Below are 26583 nucleotides of genomic sequence, written 5' to 3' on the forward strand. Positions count from 1 at the left end.
TAAATGATAGCAACTCGCCAGGACACTTCACCAACTCTCCACTCATTCTGTATAGTTCTAAAACAGGCTGAGGCTATTTTTGAGACATTTGAAAAATGATATACATATCTTGAGTGATTTATGTACCCATTAATCGACAGTGGTGGTTAACCTGCAACATGGGCTTTAAGTAAACACAGCTGAAAGTGAAAGCTGGTGAAAAAGATCGTGTAACATCCATTATTTGGACTTGGTTCGGATTTAAGCCGCCCGACGAGCAGCAGCAAACTATATAGACAGAGTGTCTGGGGTAACAGTTCGGTAAATTAACACACGACTAATCCGTTCTACCACCTCAAATTCAAAATGAAACATATCACTGAATACCAGCGCGCGCATATTATTCCCAATATATCTTAGTGGTGTAGCACATAATCTCTGTCTGCGCCTGATTTTAAGAAGCATTGTTGTGTTTCTTTTTAACTGAAAAGACATCAGTTAGACAATATTCTAATTTTAAATTTGGGGTTTCATAAGCTCCAGGCCATAATAAACATTAGACCTACTGAAGTCTCTGCAGCTAGTGTACTTAAATTTTATTTATCTGCAAAATTATGTTGTATACTTACAGTTTTGCACAATATATGCTCTCAAAACAACATGCACCCTAAAAAAAACAAAAAAAACATTTAGCAGTTGTTTAGCAGGGTCTGTGTAACCTTTTCTGAAATGTTTTTTTTTTAATAATATATATCGTTATCACAAGAGGCTGCAATGTATATCACAATATGGATTTTAGGCCATATCGCCCATCCCAAATTGATAGCCTATAGTAGTTGATAATAACATAGGCCTACCTAATGTTGCCTACGGACGGTAACAGTACAGTAGTAACCTTTTACAGTCTATGAGTAGAACAGCTTTCTCAAGCAGTTTATGATGCATTTTGGAAACAGAAGATGACCCCCTGGTATAATGCGCCACATGGCTTGAGAAACCCGTTCTCAAAGACTTACTTTTATAGTCCAGTTTTGTGTAGCACACATATTCTGAATGTCTTCGGCATAATTTAAATGAACCATTTTAATCTAGATTAATCTAGATTAATTTCAATATTAATCTAGATTAAAACAATTAATATATGCCCACCTCTACCGGAGGTCAAAACTCAAAGTTTTATGTTGATTTTCACATTTCAAATGTTCAGTTGGTTCAGTTTGAGTTTTGACTTACAGAATATGTAATGACGTAGTAATATTATTCACAATAACACTCATAAACCAGTTCTTGCAATTAGAATAAATAGTGAAAAAATGCATACCTACAGCATGTTGAATGAAATCAAGTTAAAGTTTATTTAAGGTCCACACACTCCTAAACTGAAGGTTTCTTACTTGCTCTTGCTGCACTCCTGACAACGGAAATGGTTTTTCACATAATAAACCATTCAGTTTATCACATAGAAAATCTCATAAGCTCACTAAAAGAGCCCCCCCTGCGGTAGTGCAGACTTTCCACCCTCAGTGATGAGTGCCTAAATGTATACCACAACATCAACGATATATTGCTTCTGAAACAAGTTGCTTTGCTTTATATAAAATAAATAATTAAATAAATAAAAGGGTAACACCAAATAAATTATATTAAAAGTTACAAATACCATGAAATATATTAACGAAAAGCACGTGTAAAATAGTGATTTTTTAAAACAACTTAAAAAAAGACAGAAAATGATCGATCACTCAAATAGTTTGGACATAGTCAATCATTTCAATGTTATGACACACTGACGCTCCATTTACATGAACTACCAATGTTATGACACACTGACGCTCCATTTACATGAACTACCAATGTTATGACACACTGACGCTCCATTTACATGAACTACCAATGTTATGACACACTGACGCTCCATTTACATGAACTACCAATGTTATGACACACTGACGCTCCATTTACATGAACTACCAATGTTATGACACATTGATACTCCATACGCAAGCTCCCAGTATTGTGACATAAAACATTGATACTCCATACGCAAGCTCCCAGTATGTGACATAAAACACCGATACTCCATACGCAAGCTCCCAGTATTGTGACATAAAACATCGATACTCCATACGCAAGCTCCCAGTATTGTGACATAAAACATCAATACTCCATATGCAAGGTCCCAGTATTGCTATAGGTTCAATACTGTAGACACAAATTTCTCTTGATAGTGATTATTCGGTTGTGCACAAAGTATTTTACTGCTTTCCATTCTCTTTCATTACCAATTAAAATCTTGTTTTCATTTAAGAATCTTTCACAATCCACTTTTCCAGGGACTTTCATTTCCTTTAGGAAATTCTTGAAATGATGTTCAATAATTTTACTCTCCTTCTCTGACCAGGTCTTTCTGGACTTTCCTGTTAAAATAAATTAAGAAATTAAGTAAGTAAATCAAATTAATTGAATTAAAGAATAACCAAAATTTGAATAATGTAGATTTTACAAGCTGAAGAGCACAGACAATTCTTAAAATACATGTCAAGATGTTTCATGTAGATACAATTTTTTTATGCAAAGTGGAATAACAAACCCTTTTTATTTAAAGGCAGTGGTGAAATCCTAAAGAATGGAACTGCCTCTCTTGAGGCTGCGGTCGTTATTGAGGTGGCAGCCCTTTTTTCCGAATGATCATCCTCTGTCATCCTTTTTTCAGATTCAGCATCCTCTGTGTCTGAGTTGCTGGAGCCCCCTTCAACTGTAACAAAATGAGCATTCACATTCTTTAAAACTAAAAGTAGATTTTTACAAAGTGTGGACACTATGAATTGTTTAAACAAAAGACATATACACATAAGTAATTTACTTACAGTTGATGTTTGGCGTTATGTCCTCCAGAGATTTTCCTTTAAATTTGCCTATTCCACTTTGCAGGGCAAACAGAATTCTGCTCACTTTTGCAACTTGTAAGGTTTCTTCAGGCAGTCTGTAAAACTCCCTATGGACTTCAATGTTGTGACCCATGAAAGTTGCTAGTTGGTCTAGTTCATGCGTTTGCAGGTTAAGTAGCTGAGAAACTGTGGCTACATGTTTTCTCAACTTTGTAGATGTAATGTTTTCTGGGTTTTTAGCCCCACAGCTTTCTGCAAATCGCTTTAAGCAGTCACAACCACGGATGCTCTCCTGTGATCCATAAAAAGGACGAGCAAATATGTAGGGATTGCTAGGGGAAATCCCAACATCTTCTCTAGTTTTAATTAGAAGTTCCACAGATTCTGTTATATTTGTGGGAAATAGTACTGGTACTTTGCGGCCTCGTTTCCCCCGTACCTCTACTCTGGTGAGATTCTTACAGAGTTTCTTCTCAAAAGGTGAAAGGCTCTCCATAATTTCATCCTGAATCATCTGTTTGTTTCTCTGCAGGTATGTTTTGACTTCCATCCTTGAAACCTCACCTTCTCGACGCCGATTGAATAATATTAGCTGTGCTAGAGTCACCTGAGAGAGATCACTCCATGACCTTTGTGATGTGTGTTCAATGTGTGCTTTTTTGTTGACCTCCTCAAGACACTTTAGATGATCATGGAGCTTCTTTATGTCTTCTGCTAAAGGCAGCATTTGGGGACTGTTCCACTTTTTCTGGTACAAAGTTTTCAGTGCATTAGATGAAACATGAATTGTCCATTCTAGTTCAATTAATTTACTGAATTGCTCTGCTCTTCCCTTCAATGCATCATCCTCTTGACGTAAAGCCTCTCCCTGCAAAATATATGACACTTTCACAAGGGAATGACGCAGTTTCAGTGCTGTTGAAGGGACTGAGAATCGGTTGGTTGAGGAATCAAATCCAGTCATCTTTTTTACTCCCTCAAGTACTGTGTTGAACTTTCCTGGGTTGATCAAGTCCTTCAAAGCAACAATGTCTTTATCAATAGTTCTTGTCACTATAAGAAGTCTGGCAAGTTCTCTCATCTTATTTCTAATGTCTGCCCGGTGCCGTGAAACTTCTCCGTTTTTGAGGAACATTCTCTCACCCAGTGACAGAATCAACGGGTCAGATTTCACCACTTGAGTAACGGTATCATATGTCATATCTTCAATAATATTTTTAAGTCCACTAGAAACGTCAGAGTCCATTGGCAACAACAGAGAACAACTTGCCTGAACTTTTCGTTTCACTGGCATATTTTCTTTGTCTTGTAATTTGCAACGTTTGTGATGTCTCCAGAGATCTGTTTTGACATACATAGCAAAGCAAAACTTGCAAGGCAGATAGTCTATTGCTGTTGACTCACGAGTTGCTTGTCTTTTTGGTATGATCTGTCCTTTCCCAGAGGATAGGACTGAACTGTTATGGTGGTAGTTTCCCATGTTCCTTACTTTGGTTAATAGAAGAGTACGCATGTTTGAGCCTCTGTTGTGTGCAAGTGCCTTTGCAACTTCAACTTTTTCAGAATGTTTCTGCTGTAGATGTCTTGCAATTTTTGGATAAGGCTTCTCACAGTAAAGACAGTAATTCTTCTTGTCATAGATGCGTTGATGTACACTGTTTGAGGACATTTTCACTTTTATTTGATTTTGTTGAGAGCTACAGCCGTGGGCACTTTCATCTATTTCTATCCAACTCTTCATAAGTGGTTTTCCTTGGATGCGTTCTGCAACATGTCCTTTAGCTTTTTTTGTGTCGTCTTCTTCTTCTTCTGAGATTTCCAGGGAAAAGGAAACCTGTTGTTCAGTGTTGTTCTGAAATAAAGAACCACACAACTGAAATGTATTTGTAAATAATAACAATGTTATATATTATAAAGTATAAAACCCTTAATTACCATTTCAGACTCATATAAGTCCTCCTCAGTGTGAGAAGATGAATCCATCTCATCACTGCAAACACTTTCTGGCTTATCACTGTCGGTACTCTCTAGGATGTCCATCTCATCTGACGTTTGGGGACAGAAATCTGCTGTATGGGTTCTGTCCTGTAAAACAATAACAGTGTGTGAAATCCATGTCCATGTTTGTTTTCTATCTAGAGCCTGCTGATTCTAAAACACATACTGTGTTTTAGAATCACTGTTGTCTTTTTGGTCTTAAACTTTTTTTTTTTTTTTATGAAAATGAAAAGTACTTACTTCATTTTCATTCACATTGCTGTAGTTGTTTGTGATTCCAGTGTAATCCGACTGGTGTATGAAACCTGTAAATGCACAACAATTGTTAAGGATATCCAATAATTTAAGGATTTTTTTTCTACATTCTTGTAAAATCTACAAAGTTTTATTAATGAGGTGAAGAGAAAAGTGTAAGTCTTGGAACGTACATGTGAAAGACTGAAGGCATTCCTCAATGGTGGGACGTTCTTCGATTGAATTAGACAGCATTCTGCTAATAATATATTTTTGTCTTGTCCATCTTTCTTCACATTGAAGAGTGAAGTTACCCATTCTGACATTTTGAGATAGCCCAACTGGATCCTTGGAGTAGGGTGTAGTTGTCTGATAGGGGTGTTGCCCATCCGTCAGGATATAATGAACCAAGCATCCTGCTACCTACAAAATAAAATAATATTTACAAAAATTTCAGAAATGGTCACAACTAAACTGCAGAATGAATGAAGATGATTAAAATGATGACAAAATGCTGCTGTGCTCAAATGAAAGCTGCTCGAATATTAGCATTCAGAACAATTGAACATAGAACAAATGTATGCATTTTTGACAGAACTGATTACAAATCATATTGATCACATACTAAAATAGTATTGTAACTGCATACATGTAACCTGTTAATCCATTTGAACCCAAACCTAAGAATTGTCATCCCCAAATTAAATAGGGGATGTTCATGAAGTTCATTGTTCATGACATTTTTGGAATAGAAGCATAGTTGTAGTCTAATTTTAACCCTTTCATGCATGAATTATGATAACCTTAGTCAGTATTTTTTTTCCCTATGTGTTTTTATTCCTCTTAGGGCATGAAAAACAAGATTTTTTACAAATTTTTCAAAGAGATCTTCAGGTGTCCACTTGAGTGGACAGCATGCGGTTATGGTTAAAAACGAAGATATACTGTATTAAATATAAGACAATAATCAAACAGATAAAGTATGTGAATTTAACAAACTAATCAAAACAATTATATCAAATCATGTGAAACTGAAAATATAAAATATATACAACAAATATAAATTAAAAATATTGGAAAGGCTTCGTACAACTTCATACAAGTTGCACTTCGCGTATCTTTGATATCAGAACATGAGGACGTGATTCCATCAGAATTTTCTACAGACTGTCAAGGCACAACTGTGGAACCCACTCAGATGTTCCCTCCAGTGCACCAGAGTATGGAGATTTACCCTTATTAGCTGATAATTCTGATTATGTTCAAGATGGACATGCACATTTCTATCATAGCCCTCCTCTGAGAAAACCTAGCATTACATTTTTTCAATCTCATCTCATCAGTGTTGGATGTAATGCATTACAAGTAACATGCATAACACATTCAGATTACTTTTTGATGTTACAAGTAAAGTAATGTGTTACAAGTAACATGCATTACCTAATCAGATTACTTTTTGATCTAACAAGTAATTAACTACAAGTAATGTGCATTGCCTAATCAGATTACTTTTTGATGTAACGAATATATAAACGCATTACAAGTAACATGAATTACGTATTCAGATTACTTTTTGATGTTATGAGTAAAGAAACGCATTACAAGTAACATGCATTACAAATTCAGATTACTTTTTTCGATGTCAATGAAAATTACATTCTAATAATACAAATACATTTATTTACAGTAAAAAATTCACTGCAGATCAAGTTTTTAAGTTTTAACATTCCCATTATAATTATGAATTGTAGCTGAAATATAGCAGTTGATGCATGACGTCCACTACAGTGGACATGTGATTAATCAGAGTTTTCTCTCAATCTAAAATCAAAACTTGGAAAATTTTACTGTGATATGACTCATTAGATATTGCTTGAGTCTCCTAGGATAGAAGGAATGGGTGGATATTCCGGAGCAACTTGGCATGTCTGACTGACCCTTGGCCATCTTGGTTTGGAGGGGAGAAAAATCGAAACACAACGGCTTGCCCTTGGTTGCAATTTATAGGATGATGCACCAGGGTCCAATGAGGCTGATGTGCAACTTTGCCATAAAAACCCATGCAAATTCAAGAAAATGCTTTATTAATAGCTGTCCACTGTAGTGACCACTATACGTGAAAGGGTTAAAGAAGACACTTCGCAATTTGTTGTCATAAAATCATAATTACAATCATTAAGAAACATAATATATAGGCTTAAGTGTATTGTAAAGTTTTTAGAAAATATTTTTCTCATTGATATTTTATGACAAAACAGAAATTGGTTCTTGTTAAAGTACAGAAACCCAATGAAGCCACAGACCTGACCATGTTTAACTTAAAATCTGCAGATGATAACTCTAACGGCCAGATTAATTTACAGATTGCTCCAGCACAAACCCTTTCACATCTACTGCAGTCAGATTCACCCGTGTTCACTCTGAAGGAATCACTCACATGGCTGGTGCACTTGTAATGACACATGAAGGATGTTAAGAGGCTAAAAGCAGGTTTAGTACTTGCCCCATTGAAGTCAACAGGGTGCAAATTGTAAAAAGAGGATAACGGTGTAGGCAACACCGATTTTTGTCGTTCAAATTTACAAAAAAATGTGCTCAATGTTAAAATTCTCAGCATCAAACCAAGACAATTTATTAGATCAAAACCATGTTATCAAAACTTATAAGGCCTTTCAAGTATTTAAAATACATTCTCTTTGTGATCTGATGAGGCTTAGAGGATAGGATAGTTTACATACTGTAATAAAGGCTAAAAGCTATAATAGTTAATGGCTATAATAGTTAATGCACTTCACAAAATTGATAGCAAAAAAATATATATATTTTCTTTCTCATGGTATTTTTATCAATATGGTACACAATTATCCTATTGAATCGTTAGGGTCAAAAGTACTCACAAAGTAGTCCAATTACATTACCTAAAATTATTTAGATTACAGGATTGTAAATTATTTGTAAATAATATTGTAAATTATTGTAATAAATTTAATAAATTGTATTTAGATTGTAATCTAGATTAATCTAGATTTCATCACTGACTGCAATTTGTGTCATGTAATTTGGAATGAGTAACTGTGTACAATACAATACTTAAGTTATAACCAGCACTGTGATTGGAAAATCATGGAACATCATAATTGTATTTGTTTTAGTAAACGTTCTTGACTTTCTGCACAAGGTCATAATTATTTTGTTAATGAATGGATGCTCTATACCAGTTTTTAATGCTCTATACCAGTGGTTTTCAAACTTTTGAAATGACCATTTATTTATTTTTTGTTTACTTTCTATCACCTTATTTGTGGAGTAAAATGAAACTAACTCAGCTGCATATTTTTGCAGTATTTTATTTTATTGATTTATTGAATATTTTTTTTTAAATCAAAATATATTTAGCATATTTCCTTAGGCCTATATAATATTATTTTATATTATTATTTTAATTTAATTTTATTTCATTTTTATGTAAGTCCATTTTCATTAAATCATCAAGACAACCCATTTTTTAAATATTGGACGCGACCAAGGGTTTGAAACCCGCTGCTCTTTATTGGTTACATTGATTAATTTAGGATAAAAATATAAATAAATAAATAAATAAAACTCCACTCTGAAATGTGAATTAATAATGAGAATCCATCAATATTTTTCCAAATGTGTTCACTTTTGAACTAAAAACCCAGAGGAATGCTGGAAAAGTCTCAGTTAAGTAAGTTCCCTGGTTCCCTGAGTAGGGAACGGAGACGTTATTCGTCGTCACGTCGTAACTCGTAGTGACTATGAAAGGGAACACTTTATTTTGATGGTCCCTTTTGAACATTCTACTAACTATAAATAAATGTGCAGCTACATGTCAACCAACTGTAATTACAGTATTAGTAGACTATATCTGCTTAATATCTGCTAAAATTTGACTGTGATAAACCCCAATAGACATTATACTGACTAAATATATAATACATGTCAACTTATTTTTACTCTAACCTACATTTTAGTCTCTAGTCTACTTATACTCCTGTAGTACTCTAATGAGAATTAGTTCACATGTAGTTGTAACATTACTTATAATCAACAGAATGTGTTAAAGAGACCATCAAAATAAATTGAGACCAAACATTGTGTAGTCAAATGCTTTCATGATGACCATATAGCAGATTTTTTCCTTTGACACAAATTAAGAAATTAAATTACAGTCACCATGAGATATTTATAATAAAACAGAGGTAAAACATTTTTAGGATTGAGTCTTAAACCTTTTAAATAATGTATAATTTGCCTTTTATTATTATTTTTACATTAAATCTTAAAGTAACTTTGATATAGTGTAATTAAAAAACACTTCTGTGTGCCGGCGTCCTCCCACAAATTAACAAGTTTTAACATGATATTTTCAACCCTTACCTGGATATCTGATTCTTTCTTGTACTTGTATTGCATGCCTCCAACATCTTCATAACTCGACCAAGAAAAAGATCCAGCCATTTGAGAGAGCAGTGTGGTTTGTGCCAGATCAAGTTTTCTGCTTGCTCCAAAGTCTGCGATGTACAGTTTATTGCTTATATCTGTAGAAAAGTAAAAATGCTCACAAAAAATGTAACACTTAAAATGATATCCACATTATCATATGCTCATGCATTTTAAATGAAAATTTCTGCTGATATTACAGGATAATTATAGCTATGGCTAATCCACAGACTGCTCTTACCAAACAAAATATTTTCAGGCTTCAGGTCTCTGTGCAAAATTCCATATGAATGCAGTTCCTGAAGTCCTTGCAGTAACTCCTGGCAGATCTCTAGTCTTCGATTCTCTATCAGGCTTTTTCTTTCAGGAAAATCCTTGTTTTCAATCAGCTCCATCAGACTATATTCACAAAGAGGTGACACAAAATAGGCAAAGTAAGTGTCTTCCAACACTGAAATGTGTTGCAGAAGGTGCTCTGCTTGTAAATTTTTTGAACTCAGGAAATGAGCCATTTCCAATTCAGTTTTGGAAACATGTTTGGCAACTCGTTTCACTGCAACTTTGCAGTTGTTGAAGACTCCTGGGAAAATCTCAGCAGCATTGCATCCATTTGCAATCTTCATTTCTGTGTTGATAACAAGGTCATCCATTTTCATCAAACCAGGCTTTAAATCAAAGTTTTCAAATGAATTCTTCCATCGTGATTCCTGTAAAATGCAAAAAAGCAAAAGCATATTGAAATGTAAGAAATGTTTTACAGTGTATATAGTTATTAGTAAACTCAGCTGAAGGAACAGACCTCTCTATATATATTTACCATATTTTCCTTGATCTCTCTGAATGTGGAAATACTGGTTTTCTGAAACAAATTACATTAAAAGCAATCATTAATGTAGTTAACATGAACATATAATGAGCACCACTTTTACAATATTTCTTAATAGTATGTAATGTTAATTTCAACATTTAGTAATGCATTATTAAAATCAAAAGTTGTATTTATTAACATTAGTTATTGCGTTGTAAATGTACATGAACAAGCAATGAACAGCTGGAGTTTAATTAACTTACATTAACAAAGATGAATAAGTATTGTACCAAATGTGTTGCTTTTAGATCATGTGAATTAAGACATTAACTAATGTTAACAAATGAAACCTCATTGTGTAAGTGTTACCTAAATAATTAGCTTTTTTAAAGGTAAAAATTGTACAGCAGTATTGTTGAGGATAAGAGAATCTTGTAACACTTTACAATAAGGTTTCATTAGCTAGCATTAGTTAACAAACCAATAATGAACTGCGCTTATACAGCATTTATTAAACTTTGTTAATGTTATTTTCAACATTTAGTAATGCATTATTAAAATCAATTAGGTAATACGTTGTAAATGTACATGAACAATCAATGAACAGCCGGAGTATCATTAACTAACACTAACAAAGATGAATAAATATTTTACCAAATGTATGGCTTTTAGTTCATGCAAATTAATACATTAACTAATGTTAACAAATGAAACCTTATTGTGTTACCATATAAAAACTATATAAGTGTTACCTCAATAATTTGCTTTTTTAAAGTAAAAATTGTACACTTAAACAGCATTTATTAAACTTTGGTTATTGTTAATTTAAAAATGTACTGATACATCATTAAAATCATAAGTTGTATTTGTTAAAATTAATAACACACTGTGAAGTAACATGCACAAACATTGAAACAGCTGGATTTTAACTAATATTAACAAAGATTAACCAATACTGTAACAAATGTATTGGTCATTTAGTACTAATGTTAACCAATTAACCTTATTGTAAAGTGTTAGCAAGTTTTCCTCACCACTTGATAAAATAATGAAAATAAGACACCAACAAATAGAAATAGAAGTTTAAATACCTGTCTCCATGGGCAGTTAGGATCTCCGTAGTCGTATAAAATTTCTTCTCCTGCATTGATTTTTGTTAACGCAAATGCACACAGATGTGGTCTTTTCTTTTCATCCATTATCTATTGGTTACAAAAGCACACAAACACACAAATGAAAACAACAAAAACATCATTTGAAAAGTCGCCTAGTTTTTAATAATGTCAAATAATGCTACAAGATGAGGCTGTATAAAAGGTGTAATTGAAACAAAGAATAAGAATACATTAAAGACAGACTTACTATTTTAATTTTGCTGTTTGGCTTGATGTGGTCATCATTTATGAATCGTCCTAGTCTTTCTGTATCTTGACTGCCATCAACACTGTGTGGTGAAATATTTTAAAAACACTTTTGAATTGTCATAATGGTATTATATTTCATTGGAACATTCATTAATTTAATCTTACCAGTAAGATTGTTCCTGAAAGGAGTAGAAATACAAAAATGCTGCATTTTCAGCTGAGTAGTCTTTGAACAGGTTCTCTCCTTCAGATCCAGTGATGTGTCTTCCAACATACTCCAACAGGAATTCACCTGGCTCAATGTGTTTTGTGGCAATTACTCCAAAACCTAATAAATAGTATAAATACAAGTAAATTAATAGTATGATAAAAGATTCATGAAGTTATTCAGGTTGTCTAAATTATTTTCAATGGTATTGTTACTTCGAAAACAACTGTATCTACATCTTTATAAAAGTGTAAAAAAAATAATAATAATAAAAAAAAAAAAATCAGATTTTCTGTCTGAAAAAATCAGACACTAAATATTCATCATTTCCATTATTACACAGGCCCCTCACATTCTAACTGGCAGTTACTTACAAATAATATCAAGAGCACTCACACATTTACATAATAGTGTTTAATTTAGAGACATCAGCAGCTTATAACATAAATACTGGCAGGAAAACAGATGTAAATCCACCTTTAACTGGTCAAAGCAATCATGTTTTTTCCCCTCTTGCGTGTTTTGTTTTAACAGCCTGCTTTCTCTAGGTTCATATTTTAAACCCAACCCTTTGACATTAAAGGAATAGTTCACTTAAAAATGAAAATTCTGTCATATATACTCACTCTCATGTTGTTTCAAACCTGTATGAATTTCTTTCTTCTGCTGAACAGAAAGGAAGATATTTAGAAGAATGTCAGTAACCAGACAGTTTCTGATCCCATTGACTTCCATAGTAGGAAAAAAATTATACTATGGAAGTCAATGAGACCAGAAACTGTCTGGTTACTGACATTCTTCTAAATATCTTCCTTTCTGTTCAGCAGAAGAAAGAAATTCATACAGGTTTGAAACAACATGAGAGTGAGTATATGATGACAGAATTTTCATTTTTAAGTGAACTATTCCTTTAATTAGTGACCACACTTAGCTTTTATTTAAGTTTTGCAAAGTCATACAGTATTGATGGGAGAATTGTATGTAGTAACTTACCTTTCTCTTCACTCATGAATTGTTTCTCAAATGTGTCTTTATCTTTGCCAGAAGCAATGAAGTACAAAGCTTCTTTTTCAGGAAAAACTCTTCTGGGTCTCATTTTCCTGTGAAATATTTAAAATTATTTTATGTAGGATTACTTCATATGCAAAATAAATAAATAAATAAATAATACCTCTTTAGAATTTCATAGAAAATAAATGATTGAAAAGATGACACCGTGGGTAACAATTTAAAATGTAGTAAAAAAAAAAAATAAAAAAAAAAAAATTACCAACAATCTGATTATCAATAATATTACCGGTAATATACATGCATATTTACATTGTAAGAGGATATCAATATTTTATAAAATTAGCATTTACAAATTATCATAAAATATATAATGTTCAACTTACCTCTTAATTTGGAAAGAAAAAACTGAGATGAGAAATGTCTCAGTGCGCTTTTTATGAGGTTCTTGGAGGTAGATACAGTCTTTAAACTATAACAGAAAGATAACTCTCCAATGTAGGAAACAATCGCGTATAGGAGCTGTCTTCCAAATGGCAAAACTGAAGTGTGAGTTAGGAACATAGAATAGATGATACACATGCTGCTATCTGAGCAGTGATTGGGCCGACGCCCACAGATTAGCCACAATTACCCATCATTACTATTGGTTCTGTTATGCAAATTTATCTGTGAATGAAATCAAACAGCCAGTTCAAAATAAGTGTATAGTCCATTGTTTTTAAATTCAGTTCAAATTGTAAACATCAGTTGGATCAGGAAAAATTCCTTTTCCTCAATTACTATTACATACATTATAATTACTCACTTTTTTTCTGTACGTATAGAGCACAGAGCACAAACCTATACCAGTGGCAGATAGAAATGATAAAGTTAATAAAGAAAAAAAGTAATTTCACACAATGTAAATAAATATAAAAATATTCTCATTTAATGTAAATCAAATGGTTATATAGGACGTAGCATTTACCATGGGCATTCATATTTATGTTGGTTTAACTTAACTTGTATAGCACATCTGAAAAGAAAGCTCATACCACTTACTTAAGAGTACCTTGTGTTGAATCACAAAAAAAAAACAACACTGCGTATTAGCTGCGTATTAGAATTGATCTCAGTCCACATTAAAACGACTGCAAACGCGGATCACGTGACCATTCACCAACACTGGGCATGTGCGTGCCGGTGTAAACCTAGAGACTTTCAAGCATAGACTGTAAAAAATGTTTTCAAACATCAAAATATCATTTATTAATATGTATTTGTGTCAAAATGACATATAAACATCTTTTCCTATTCCATTTTGCCAGAAAACGCTTCCAACACGCTTGCGTGTCGCAAGAAAAATAGGTGTCGGTTATATTTCTAGCATGCACGCGTTTACCGCGCCTGAGACGCGCCAGTTTCTTACTGTAAGAAACTGTTCCAGCGGGTGAAGTTTACTGGTACTGAATATTACCTGTGTATACTCCATGACTGGTGACACCCAATCATAGAGCCGAGCGTGAGCCTCTGCGTCATCGTTTCTAAAGTCCTCCGTTTTGACCCGTCCACTCTAAAACGCCCTCCGGAGATTCAAAACGAAAAACGGGTCGGCAGCGTTTCTAAACTTCTCCGTTTTGGGTCTCCGTTTTTGCCGTTTTAGTGTGGACGGGAGGTGCAAACGTAGCAAAAAGTCTTCGTTTTTAAACGAAAATGCAGTAGTGTGGACGGGGCCTAAGGTAAAACTTTCACAGTCTGGCCTATGTGTCTATGACATGCTGTCCTTTGAAGCTCTTCTCCATAGAAATGCAAATTGCCTGCGGGGGTATTTGGGGGGTAGGGTAGCAGTCCACCCAAGGACTGGAAAACAGCAGTGAGGAACCATCTGATCAGAGCAATTGGGATATGTTTCAATCAGCTCTGTAATTTATATACAGTCAAGTCACACCACAATTATTTATACCACTTTATACATTATAATTCTTTAAAATGTTCTAAGACAGCCCCCATTTTACCAGGTGGGGAATAAATGAGACACATATTTTAAAGGTATACAAGCTCAAATATAAAAACTGTAATACAATTGATAATAATTGATAATACATAATTTAAATATGTTTTCAGTTAAAACAGCTCAAACATGCGTCTGAGAAAGCGTTGTCTGTGAAACTGGGGGCATAGTTTTAGAGACACCAACCTCAAATTTGAATCTTAAAATATGCCATTGTTTTGTCTCAAGATTCACACCAGTAATGTTTTTTTTTTCTTTGCACATTTATAAAAGCTACTTAAATGAAAATGAAATGATAAAATGAATCTACTTTATTTTTTTATTTATTTTTTACCAAACGTTGAAGTATTAGTTCCAACCAACATTTGTAAACAGCATCGCAGAGTTGTGGTTTGAACGACAGCTCTCGATCTGTGATTTGAAGCATAGTTTCAAGTTTACATGGCATGTGGACTCAATAAATCATTATCTTTACAAAAATAAGCAAGCTGACATTCAGTACAACCTGTGTCTTTTATTTAGAATACATACAAATGTAATTTAAGTCTTTTAGTTTGTCAAGAGATTTAAAGCACCATTTTTGAAAACTGCGCAAGCTCTACTATGTAAGAACAAGCCTATGATTGAATCTGGAAATAAATCAAAATAACTGAGTGAAATTAAACACAGTCATGCCATGTACTAACATTATATGTTTGATATTTAATTTATATCAAAACATCTAGCATTAATTTGATCTCAAACAGATTCATTAAATAAATTATACAGATGATAAAGCCTACTTGTTACAACTGAACTGGTTATTTACAATGTTTTGTATAGACAGCTTAGATGAATAGCTTATTTAAAACAATTATATAGTCACCCCCAATTTTGGTGAGTGATGCATTTATGACATACCAAAAATATCAAAGTTTCTGCTCAGAAATCATTCTGAATAGGCACATAACCAACATATATTTAGAAAGCCATCACTTGAGTGTTTACAGTTCAAGACTAAAAATTTATCAGACTGTTATGAATATTGAGATATATAAGCTCAAACATAAAAACATCAAATATTAAGAATATATTTATTAAATGTATAAAATATTCTGAGCTTCAGAATATCAAATCTGAGGATGATCTCTAAATGCATTTTATGAAGCCTATTGTAAGACCAAATATCTTATTCCCCTGTAAACACTCATGTAGAGTCATTGACTCTCATTGTCATTTAGAGTCATTGACTCAACATGTCTGGTTGGTCTGGTGAGGAGAAATGGCCCATTCATGTAAATCGACGAACATTTAGCACCTTTTCAAGAGACTTAAAGGGTTAGTTCACCCAAAAATGAAAATTCTGTCAGTAATTACTCACCCTCATGTTGTTCCAACCCCATTAGACTTTCGTTCATCTTCGGAACACAAATGAAGATATTTCTGATTAAATCTGAGTGCTGGATCACTCCTCCTGCAGGCTTATGGACACCTCAACTTGCTGGCCCAGAAAATGTATTATAGACATTGTTAATATAGTACAAGTGACTCCAGTGGCTCAATCTTAAGTTTGTAAAGCGACAAGAATACTTTCTGTGCGCAAAAACAAACAAAAATAACGACTTTATTCCTCTTTTCATTTCCTTCTCTCTGGACCTCGAGGTTTTTTTTTACATAGTGTAATATAACGTAGCGGGCTATTGGGCGACTGTGGTCATGTGTGATACGTGGTGACGTGAAACACAGACGCGCTACGCTATTACACTACGTAAAAAAAATCTCTCAGATTTCATCAAAAATATCTTAATTTGTGTTCCGAAGTTGAACGAAAGTCTAATGGGGTTGGAACAACATGAGGGAGAGTAAATACTGACAGAATTTTCATTTTTGGGTGAACTAACCCTTTAATCTTCATTTTTCTTTTATTCTTATTCTTTTGTTTGAATTCAGTCATTAATGCCTGTATCCCTGTATTTTTTGCTTGGTCATCTAAATCTCTGTCATTCCACTATGCAAGAGCAATACATCTATTATCTTAAGTCTTGTTAGAAAACCAACAACAACAACAACAAAAAAAAACTGTTCTTGAATTAAAAAAAATAAATAACATGATTTTATGAAATAGGAAGCTCATGTAGAAGGTGCATTAGCTCAACAGGCAGCCTCAAGCTACATGACACAATATCATTTATTAATATTACACTCTCACTTAAAGCTCACTTTAAAACACAATTGAGTATTTGTATCATATTTCGGTCGCAATTTAAAATGGTTTCAAGTCAAAAAAGATTATTTAAATATGTTATAGGCTATTTTGCATTTTTTTATGAAGCAATGGGCTATTTTTACTCACATGCATACTGTAAACATTCTTTGTTCCTATACAATAACCAAAATCGAACGGAAATCAAACACACACAAAACAGAATAACTTGAATCCTGCATTTATTAGCTTCTTGTATCAGATGAAGAGATGTGTTTAGTTTTGTTTGTCCACAGTGTACACAGCACTGCGTCATCCAGAAGGACAGCCTTATGGTCACGTTGGTTCACCATGAGATGATTGACAGCTTTACAAACGAATCATATCGAACTGATGTCATCACGTTTGCTGACGCAAATCTGGAAGAGCAGAGTCATCGCTGGCTCTGTTAGCTGTTTGAGCTCTTCAGATTGCATAATTCAGTGGGAAATAAATAGAAATATTATTCTGTATGACGATATCATATCAATTATTTCTCCAAATGTGCGCATCATTGGCCTAATAGCCCTGGGAGATCGTGGATATTGTATGTAGGCCTATATAAACACAAATAAACTGGAGATGAGATGAATGGCTGCTGTATGAGTGATGATTTCTATTCAAGATAACGAACATTACAGATTAATTATTTTGCACTTCTGGAATAAATTAAGAAACTTATCTAACTTCAAACCAGTTTAATTATAAACAGTGGTCAAATATCAAAGCTGGGGTCTTAAACCTTCCTAATGAAGCTCAGTTTGTGCAGATCAAGTAGGAGTGTGATGTTTTAAAGAGTAATAAATAAAATAATCTGGGGCCACCAGTGATCCTTGACAATCAAGGGGTTAATTATGCCTCTGATTGTTTTACTTCTGGTATATCTGCTTGGGGAATCGAAGCATTTAATGTCTCCTATTAACACCCGGTCTCCACTAGATAAAAACAGTCTGTCAGGTCACAGCTGTAATCACCTGTGATTATCATATGTAAAGGCAAATGTATAGGAAATCGTTAACCACACATTCCAAAAGAAAAAGGTTTAAGCAGTATGTAAATGAAATGATATTGCTGTTTTTTGTAACTAAAACCACTCAATTCACACTTGTGAATTGCAGCTATTCATGGATTCACGTCTGGTTCATGATCACCCTTTTCAGTGTTTATTCTGTTATGATAAACAGCTGGATAAACTTAATTTACTATGAAACTAACCAACAAATTAGTAATTAACTAAGAAGAACTATATTAAACTAGGCATATATATTATTTACTGTGTTTTATCTTTGATCATAAGGTTAATTAATGGAAATTTAGAAATAGTGCTATCCATTTTACAAAGAGGTTTCATTTGTTAATTTACCATAAACTATAAATAAACGGTTGTAATTTTATGAGCTCATATGAATAAGTTATCTAAAATAATACACTGTGCATTAATGTGTGTATGATGTTATTGGTTAGTTCAGATAACTGTATGCATTACATAATCTAAATGAATAGAACCTTACTGAAAATGTAATCCAAAGTGATGATGCATTTAAATTGAAGTTGTGCTGCAAGATTAATGATATTAAGAAAGTACTGGTCCATGTATTGTTTATTTGGAGTTCTGCATACTTAATATAGTTCACTGTTTACACCAATACATGATATAACCCCATATGAGTTTATTTATTTTCACTTTAAAACAGATCTTGTAGAGATTACCATATTGTTGTTTTATTTTCTACCCCAGAAACAAATCTATATAAATCTATATATATATTGAATGTGTGTGTAAATATTCACTGATACACTTGGTGTCATATGGTGTTTGTTATTTCTTTGGGACATTTTAACTAAATATATTTTATTAAAACTAATCTGAAATAAATAATATGGTCTATTTCATGTGACTTTCAAAAATGTGTATTATAAGTAAGTCTTAAACTTTTTTTTTTTTTGCAGTGTACTAAGTCATAATTAAGTGTTTTTGCAACAGCATTATTTTCCAGGGTAAGCTAAGCAACAATCACCCACTTGTACATATTTGGAGGCGCCAGTTTGTTTCCAATCCCAGAGAAATTAGCATTTCTATAGCAACAGTTATCTGGAGACCCAATCACTGTCCAGAGATGGTTGGGGTTGTGGGATATAATCACAGAACATTCACTCTTTCGTGTCTTTTGGAAGTGTTTGTCTCTGTTTGAACCTTGCGTTTTTGAAGGAGGAGAACATATTCTACAACATGAGGTAAGTTCAGCATTTTGATTGATCTATTTATAAAGAAAATAAATAATTACGCTGTTACAATTCAGAATTTCAAATTGGTTTCATTAGTAATTGGTATCTTTATAATTTATATTTTTGATACTCCTTTTTGCGGATAGTTAAAATGTCTAGAAGAGTAATTTAGAAATTTAGAATAATCCTTATTTTAGACTTGTAGTACCAACAATGATGATATTGCGTATATTTAAAATCATAATGGTCAATTTAACAAACATAAAAAACAATGTTTTACCAGTTATTCTACAGATGTTGCAACTGTTAAACATGTTTACGATTACTATTTTTTTACTTTCCTTGTTTTTTTTTTGTTTTGTTTTTTTTAGAAAAGTCAAGTCAACAGTTCATGTTGTTCAACAAGAACACTTCATCAGAGAATCCACTACTCAAAAGAAAGGTATGTTTCTGCTCAACCTATTGAACTATTTTAAAATGTTTTATTCAAATAGATTTTAACATTTACAATAATGCATGTAGTGGCAATCTCATTTCAAAATACACAAATGTTTAAGTGTTATTGTATGTTCGTTTGAAAATTGTAGATGTTTAAATCATGGTCCAGCCCTAGATTTTAAGATTGTGAGTTGTGCCTTTCCATGTTAAAGAAAGGCCTTAAATGTATAAAGTTTATTGTGACGCAGCTAATTATATTTTACAACAAATTCTAGAGCAATTGTGTGACTTCCCAATTGTGTGCTGCATAGTTAATCATTTGTATTGTAATCCTTTTATCAGGTGTGCACAGAGTTTGGATTATTGGTGACAGTTACATTAGACGTGGCGAAAAGCGAGCAAGAGAGACCATAGGCACCAATCTTGGAGTGGCTTCCCAGGTCCAGTGGTTTGGCAGGGGAGGCATGTGTTGGGGAGACCTCCTTCCCTTCTTCCAACAGTGCCTTAAAAGAAGGACTGCTCCGAATGTGCTAGTGATTCACTGTGGAGGCAACGACCTAGGACGTGTGAAAAGTGTGCTGCTTCTCAAAGCAATGAAGAGGGACCTACGTGACCTCAACAGACAGTTTCCCCAGATGAAAATTCTGCTGTCTTCAATAAACCAAAGGCGCCACTGGAGGCATGCCCCCCCGGGAAAGGTGGACAAAGTGCGAAAGTTTGTGAACAATGTGATGGCTAAGTTTGTTTTGTGTGTTAATGGGAGCATTGTACATCATCCACACATACTGTTTGAAAAGCCTGAACTATTTTTAAGTGATGAGGTTCATTTAAGCCCTAAGGGAAACGATGTTTTTTTAACTGATATTGGCCATTGTCTGAGACACCACAACCCATAAAATTGGTCTTTAATTACAGAAAAGAGGGTCTCAAATCATGATATCATTTTATAATTGTATTAAAATGTATACATTTTAAAAAAGAACTGCAAAATGTTTAAAATTCAAACCAAAGGAAGAAATAAAAGCATTCCCCTGACTTATTGCTGTGGTTGCATTTTATTTATCTAGTCTAGATCATTGTTGATATTGTAAATTAATAATTGGTGAGAATAAAATTAAAATTCTGTATTATTTGTTGATATGGAACTGTAGCTAGAGAGAAAAAATTAGGGACTGCATAAAAAAGCATATAAAATATATTTAAAGAGAGTGCGTTAAACAAGAAAAATAATATTATGAATGATAAGAAGCTTCTTCTCACATCTGCTTTTGAGCTATTGCTGCCAGGCCGTCTGTAATTTTTACCCCATTGTGTGGAAAACAGATTCAAATTAGCCTGGCTAATGTCAGACCAAGTCTCTTTTGAGCCTTGGTCTGGGAACCACGTGTTAATTTTCTCGTATTTGAGGCGTGGTTCACGAATGCCCAGAGCCGTTTATTGGGCGCTATGAATGTCTATCAAATGCGCCTGTACGTAGCTCATAGCCAATCGTTTCAATTATACCAGATGACGTATGTAGAGTGACAGAAATTCGACGAGGAAAAATACGATGGGTCAAAGATTTATTTGTACACAATGGCGTGAATATTACTGTTTGTGCAAGATAAACATGAGGGTAGAAGGTAACGTCGAGTCTGATGCCATGTTGGATCCATAGATATAAACAAACTGCTTCGGTGTCATCATCGTCTTGCTGCTCCCTCCCCATTCTGCGATTGGTTCCCTTTTTCATTGGAAAATCTGGTCTATGGTAGCCTGACGTCATCATACTCAGATTCTAGTCAGAATGTGAGTCTGATACTGGTCCATTGAACTTTGATTATGGGGCGTGTTTCAACCGAACTAGGAAAGAAAATGTCTCTGCACTCAATTGGATAGACCTACAACCAATCAGAGCAACGGAGTAAGTGACATATGTTTTTCATTCATGTTTCCAGTTGACAAATGCCTTGATCGCGGTTCTCTGTTCCTCTTTTAAAATGAATGCGCTGTCGATATCGTCTATAACAGACGCGATGGCGGAATCTACACATGATGTTTCATACAGAAAGTTCGGGAGAAGCTCGTTCAAATAATCAATCCAATCAACTTGTCATCAAACGATTGCCATGCCTACCTTATCAGCATGAAAGGAAGCATATATTTATTCACTCACCTAACATTCCTTGACAGTTTCAGCATCCCCCCAATCACTCTCGGCTTGTTCTTCCACAGCCTGGAATATGGGGGGAGTACCCTGGGTTCGGGCCGAATACCGAGCCCGCCCTCTCCTCGGACAGCACCCCAAATATGCATTTATTCTTTCTGACTTATTTATAAGTGTGAAATCTAAATTCTCCAGAGGCAGTCATCTTTTCTTTTACTGTCTATGCATCTTTGTTGTAAACGAATTCAGCCGGCTAGGTCTATGATGTCCAAACTGCCTAGCAACGTGAATAAAATCGCGCTGTGAGCAAGGCAGCATGGGGAAACCCAGGCTAGATTCAAATGGTCTTTCATAAAAAAAATAAAAAAAATAATCTAATATTTAAAATTTTTGATAACTGATGGTTTGATCATTCTATTTTTTTTTTATACTTTTTATGTTTGTCTTGCATATTGGTCTCTGATGCCTGTGTGAACATTGTATAATTAGACACACACACACACACACACACACACACATACATTTATATATAACTCAGGCTTTACCTTAATGTTAATAAGTGTTTCCTGAAACATTCTTAGTTAAGAATACCTTCTGTAAGTCATTCGTTCGTGGTTGGTCTGGAGCACTCTTAGCTATACCTTATCACTGTTGACAGTTCATTACGATAGTGGCCACCACTGTTTCTTTACATCTCAGTCTATACCAGTGGTTCCCAATCCTGGTCCTGGGGACCCACAGCTCTGCACATTTTATATGTCTCCTTTATCTGACACACCCAGTTCAGTTCATAGAGCTCTTTCCTAACGAGATGATGATCTGAATCAGGTGTGTTAAATGAGGGAGACATACAAACTGTGCAGAGCTGTGGGTCCCCAGGACCAGGATTGGGAACCACTGGTCTATACGAATATAATTCTGCTAATTAAAGTGTTTTCATGCAAACAACATTGTCATAACACTGAAGTGATTTTATGTTGTTATTAATTATATTATCCAAAGTTTTATCAACTGGCAAACCATTAGGCAGTAGATAGCTGTAAGAGTATGTTTAAACATCCAAACACCAAAACCTTGTGCTTTTGTAAAATAAAGATCTGCCTTTGTTTCAACTGTCTCTGTATCTGCGAGAATCTTTCTGAAACTAATAAAGTTTAAACAATGGCCTATTATCACACAAACATTGTGCAGAGGCCAGCTATGCAAAATTGTAAATGCCCCCAACAATGACTTAAAAATAATCAACAAAGGCTATAGTACAGTAGCCTACGTTACACTGAGATTTCATGTAGGAGCGGGATTTGAATGCTTGGGCAGTGAGCGATTGAGTGGAGCGCATTGGCATAGAGTGGAATATTGAGCGGAGCACACATGCTGAGTTATAACTATATATTCAGGATTTACATTTATATATTCAGAGTTTTAACTATATATTCAGGATTACATTTATGTATTCAGAGTTATAACTATATATTCGGGATTTACATTTATATATTCAGAGTTATAACTATATTCAGAGTTACATTTATATATTCAGAGTTTTAACTATATATTCAGGATTACATTTATGTATTCAGAATTATAACTATATATTCAGATTTACATTTATATATTCAAAGTTATAACTATATATTCAGAGTTACATTTATATATTCAGAGTTATAACAATATATTCGGGATTTACATTTATATATTCAGATTTACATTTATATATTAAGGGTTATAACTATATATTCAGGGTTACATTTATATATTTAGGATTTACAAATATATTCATAGTTATAACTATATATTCAAATTTACATAGAATTATTTCCTGTTTGGCCCCCCATAATATGTATACACACACACACAGTATATATATGTATATATATATATACATATATATATCGCTCTACACTGACCAACAGTGGACTTCTGCCTGCATTGGATCTCTGTGTGTGTGTGAACAGTTTAATTATTTTGTAACTATAACTATAAGTTATATTATATATCTTTTTTATATATGCAGTCCCTAACAATTAACTTGCCATTGCATACACACATACACACATACATGTCTATATTACTAACATAGGGGACTATCGCTCTACACTGACCAACAGTGGACTTCTGCCTGCAATGGATCTGTGTGTGTGTGTGTGAACAGTGTCTTTATTTTGTAACTATAACTATAAGTTACATTATATATCTTTTATCTATATGCAGTCCCTAACAATTAACTTGCCATTGCATACACACATACACACATACATGTCTATATTACTAACATAGGGGACTATCGCTCTACACTGACCAACAGTGGACTTCTGCCTGCAATGGATATGTGTGTGTGTGTGAATAGTGTCTTTATTTTGTAACTATAACTATAAGTTACATTATATATCTTTTATCTATATGCAGTCCCTAACAATTAACTTGCCATTGCATACACACATACACACATACATGTCTATATTACTAACATAGGGGACTATCGCTCTACACTGACCAACAGTGGACTTCTGCCTGCAATGGATATGTGTGTGTGTGTGAATAGTGTCTTTATTTTGTAACTATAACTATAAGTTACATTATATATCTTTTATCTATATGCAGTCCCTAACAATTAACTTGCCATTGCATACACACATACACACATACATGTCTATATTACTAACATAGGGGACTATCGCTCTACACTGACCAACAGTGGACTTCTGCCTGCATTGGATCTGTGTGTGTGTGTGAATAGTGTCTTTATTTTGTAACTATAACTATAAGTTATATTATATATCTTTTATATATATGCAGTCCCTAACAATTAACTTGCCATTGCATACACACATACACACACATACATGTCTATATTACTAACATAGGGGACTATCGCTCTACACTGACCAACAGTGGACTTCTGCCTGCATTGGATCTGTGTGTGTGTGTGTGAACAGTGTCTTTATTTTGTAACTATAACTATAAGTTACATTATATATCTTTTATATATATGCAGTCCCTAACAATTAACTTGCCATTGCATACACACATACACACATACATGTCTATATTACTAACATAGGGGACTATCGCTCTACACTGACCAACAGTGGACTTCTGCCTGCAATGGATCTGTGTGTGTGTGTGTGAATAGTGTCTTTATTTTGTAACTATAACTATAAGTTACATTATATATCTTTTATCTATATGCAGTCCCTAACAATTAACTTGCCATTGCATACACACATACACACATACATGTCTATATTACTAACATAGGGGACTATCGCTCTACACTGACCAACAGTGGACTTCTGCCTGCAATGGATCTGTGTGTGTGTGTGTGAACAGTGTCTTTATTTTGTAACTATAACTATAAGTTACATTATATATCTTTTATCTATATGCAGTCCCTAACAATTAACTTGCCATTGCATACACACATACATGTCTATATTACTAGCATAGGGGACTATCGCTCTACACTGACCAACAGTGGACTTCTGCCTGCAATGGATCTGTGTGTGTGTGTGTGAATAGTGTCTTTATTTTGTAACTATAACTATAAGTTACATTATATATCTTTTATATATATGCAGTCCCTAACAATTAACTTGCCATTGCATACACACATACACACATACATGTCTATATTACTAACATAGGGGACTATCGCTCTACACTGACCAACAGTGGACTTCTGCCTGCAATGGATCTGTGTGTGTGTGTGTGAACAGTGTCTTTATTTTGTAACTATAACTATAAGTTACATTATATATCTTTTATCTATATGCAGTCCCTAACAATTAACTTGCCATTGCATACACACATACACACATACATGTCTATATTACTAACATAGGGGACTATCGCTCTACACTGACCAACAGTGGACTTCTGCCTGCAATGGATCTGTGTGTGTGTGTGTGAATAGTGTCTTTATTTTGTAACTATAACTATAAGTTACATTATATATCTTTTATATATATGCAGTCCCTAACAATTAACTTGCCATTGCATACACACATACACACATACATGTCTATATTACTAACATAGGGGACTATCGCTCTACACTGACCAACAGTGGACTTCTGCCTGCAATGGATCTGTGTGTGTGTGTGTGAATAGTGTCTTTATTTTGTAACTATAACTATAAGTTACATTATATATCTTTTATCTATATGCAGTCCCTAACAATTAACTTGCCATTGCATACACACATACATGTCTATATTACTAACATAGGGGACTATCGCTCTACACTGACCAACAGTGGACTTCTGCCTGCATTGGATCTGTGTGTGTGTGTGTGAACAGTGTCTTTATTTTGTAACTATAACTTATAATTACAAAATAAAGACAATGTTCACACACACACACACACATAGTTCCATTGCAGGCTGGAGTACCCTGTTGTATAGGGAAGACATCGTTCAGAGTTGCAGATCCCTTTGGCATATTTTAAAAAAAAATTGACAAAAGTAATATTAGAAAAAATAATAATAATACATATATACATATATATGTTTGGGGATGTTTGAAAAGACTTTGAAGTTCATTATCTAAGCTACCAGTTAAACAGCAGCTCTACAGTCTCAGAGCCTCTCTAGGACAGCAAGCCATTCAAAC

General features: G+C 33.9%; 1 protein-coding gene and 2 long non-coding RNA genes across 3 annotated transcripts; 1 reads left to right on the forward strand and 2 right to left on the reverse strand.

Annotated features, from left to right (window-relative positions):
- Positions 1–1310: 1310 nt before the first annotated feature.
- Positions 1311–15491, reverse strand: LOC307164607 (uncharacterized protein). Its single transcript, XM_079881614.1, has 15 exons — positions 13760–15491; positions 13338–13620; positions 12937–13043; positions 11901–12063; positions 11734–11815; positions 11463–11573; positions 10381–10422; positions 9805–10270; positions 9501–9661; positions 5294–5522; positions 5106–5170; positions 4803–4952; positions 2847–4719; positions 2570–2734; positions 1311–2396 (listed from the first exon to the last, which is right to left on the reverse strand). Exons 3-15 carry the CDS (start codon positions 13037–13039, stop codon positions 2176–2178), a joined length of 3831 nt encoding a protein of 1276 aa, XP_079737740.1. The 5' UTR covers positions 13040–13043; positions 13338–13620; positions 13760–15491; the 3' UTR covers positions 1311–2175.
- A 2119-nt stretch (positions 15492–17610) lies between these two features.
- Positions 17611–21044, forward strand: LOC307164609. Its single transcript, XR_013822305.1, has 3 exons — positions 17611–19400; positions 19763–19833; positions 20172–21044. It is a non-coding gene; the product is annotated as an uncharacterized lncRNA (long non-coding RNA).
- A 334-nt stretch (positions 21045–21378) lies between these two features.
- On the reverse strand, positions 21379–23805 carry LOC307164608. The gene is made up of 2 exons (XR_013822304.1): positions 22874–23805; positions 21379–22718 (listed from the first exon to the last, which is right to left on the reverse strand). It is a non-coding gene; the product is annotated as an uncharacterized lncRNA (long non-coding RNA).
- Between the last annotated feature and the right edge of the window lie 2778 nt (positions 23806–26583).

Source organism: Squalius cephalus (genome assembly GCF_949319135.1).
Source record: "Squalius cephalus genome assembly, chromosome: 9".
Taxonomy (NCBI): domain Eukaryota; kingdom Metazoa; phylum Chordata; class Actinopteri; order Cypriniformes; family Leuciscidae; genus Squalius; species Squalius cephalus.

Bases quoted from the DNA above. Each gene is read 5' to 3' on its own strand.
- LOC307164607 (XM_079881614.1), bottom strand. From the start codon at position 13,039: ATGAGACCCAGAAGAGTTTTTCCTGAAAAAGAAGCTTTGTACTTCATT. The intron at 10,271-10,380 runs GTAAATATATAT...TGCATTTTACAG, and splicing joins GAGAGATCAAGGAAAATATG to GAATCACGATGGAAGAATTC. The intron at 4,953-5,105 runs GTAAGTACTTTT...ATTGTTTTACAG, and splicing joins GCAATGTGAATGAAAATGAA to GACAGAACCCATACAGCAGA.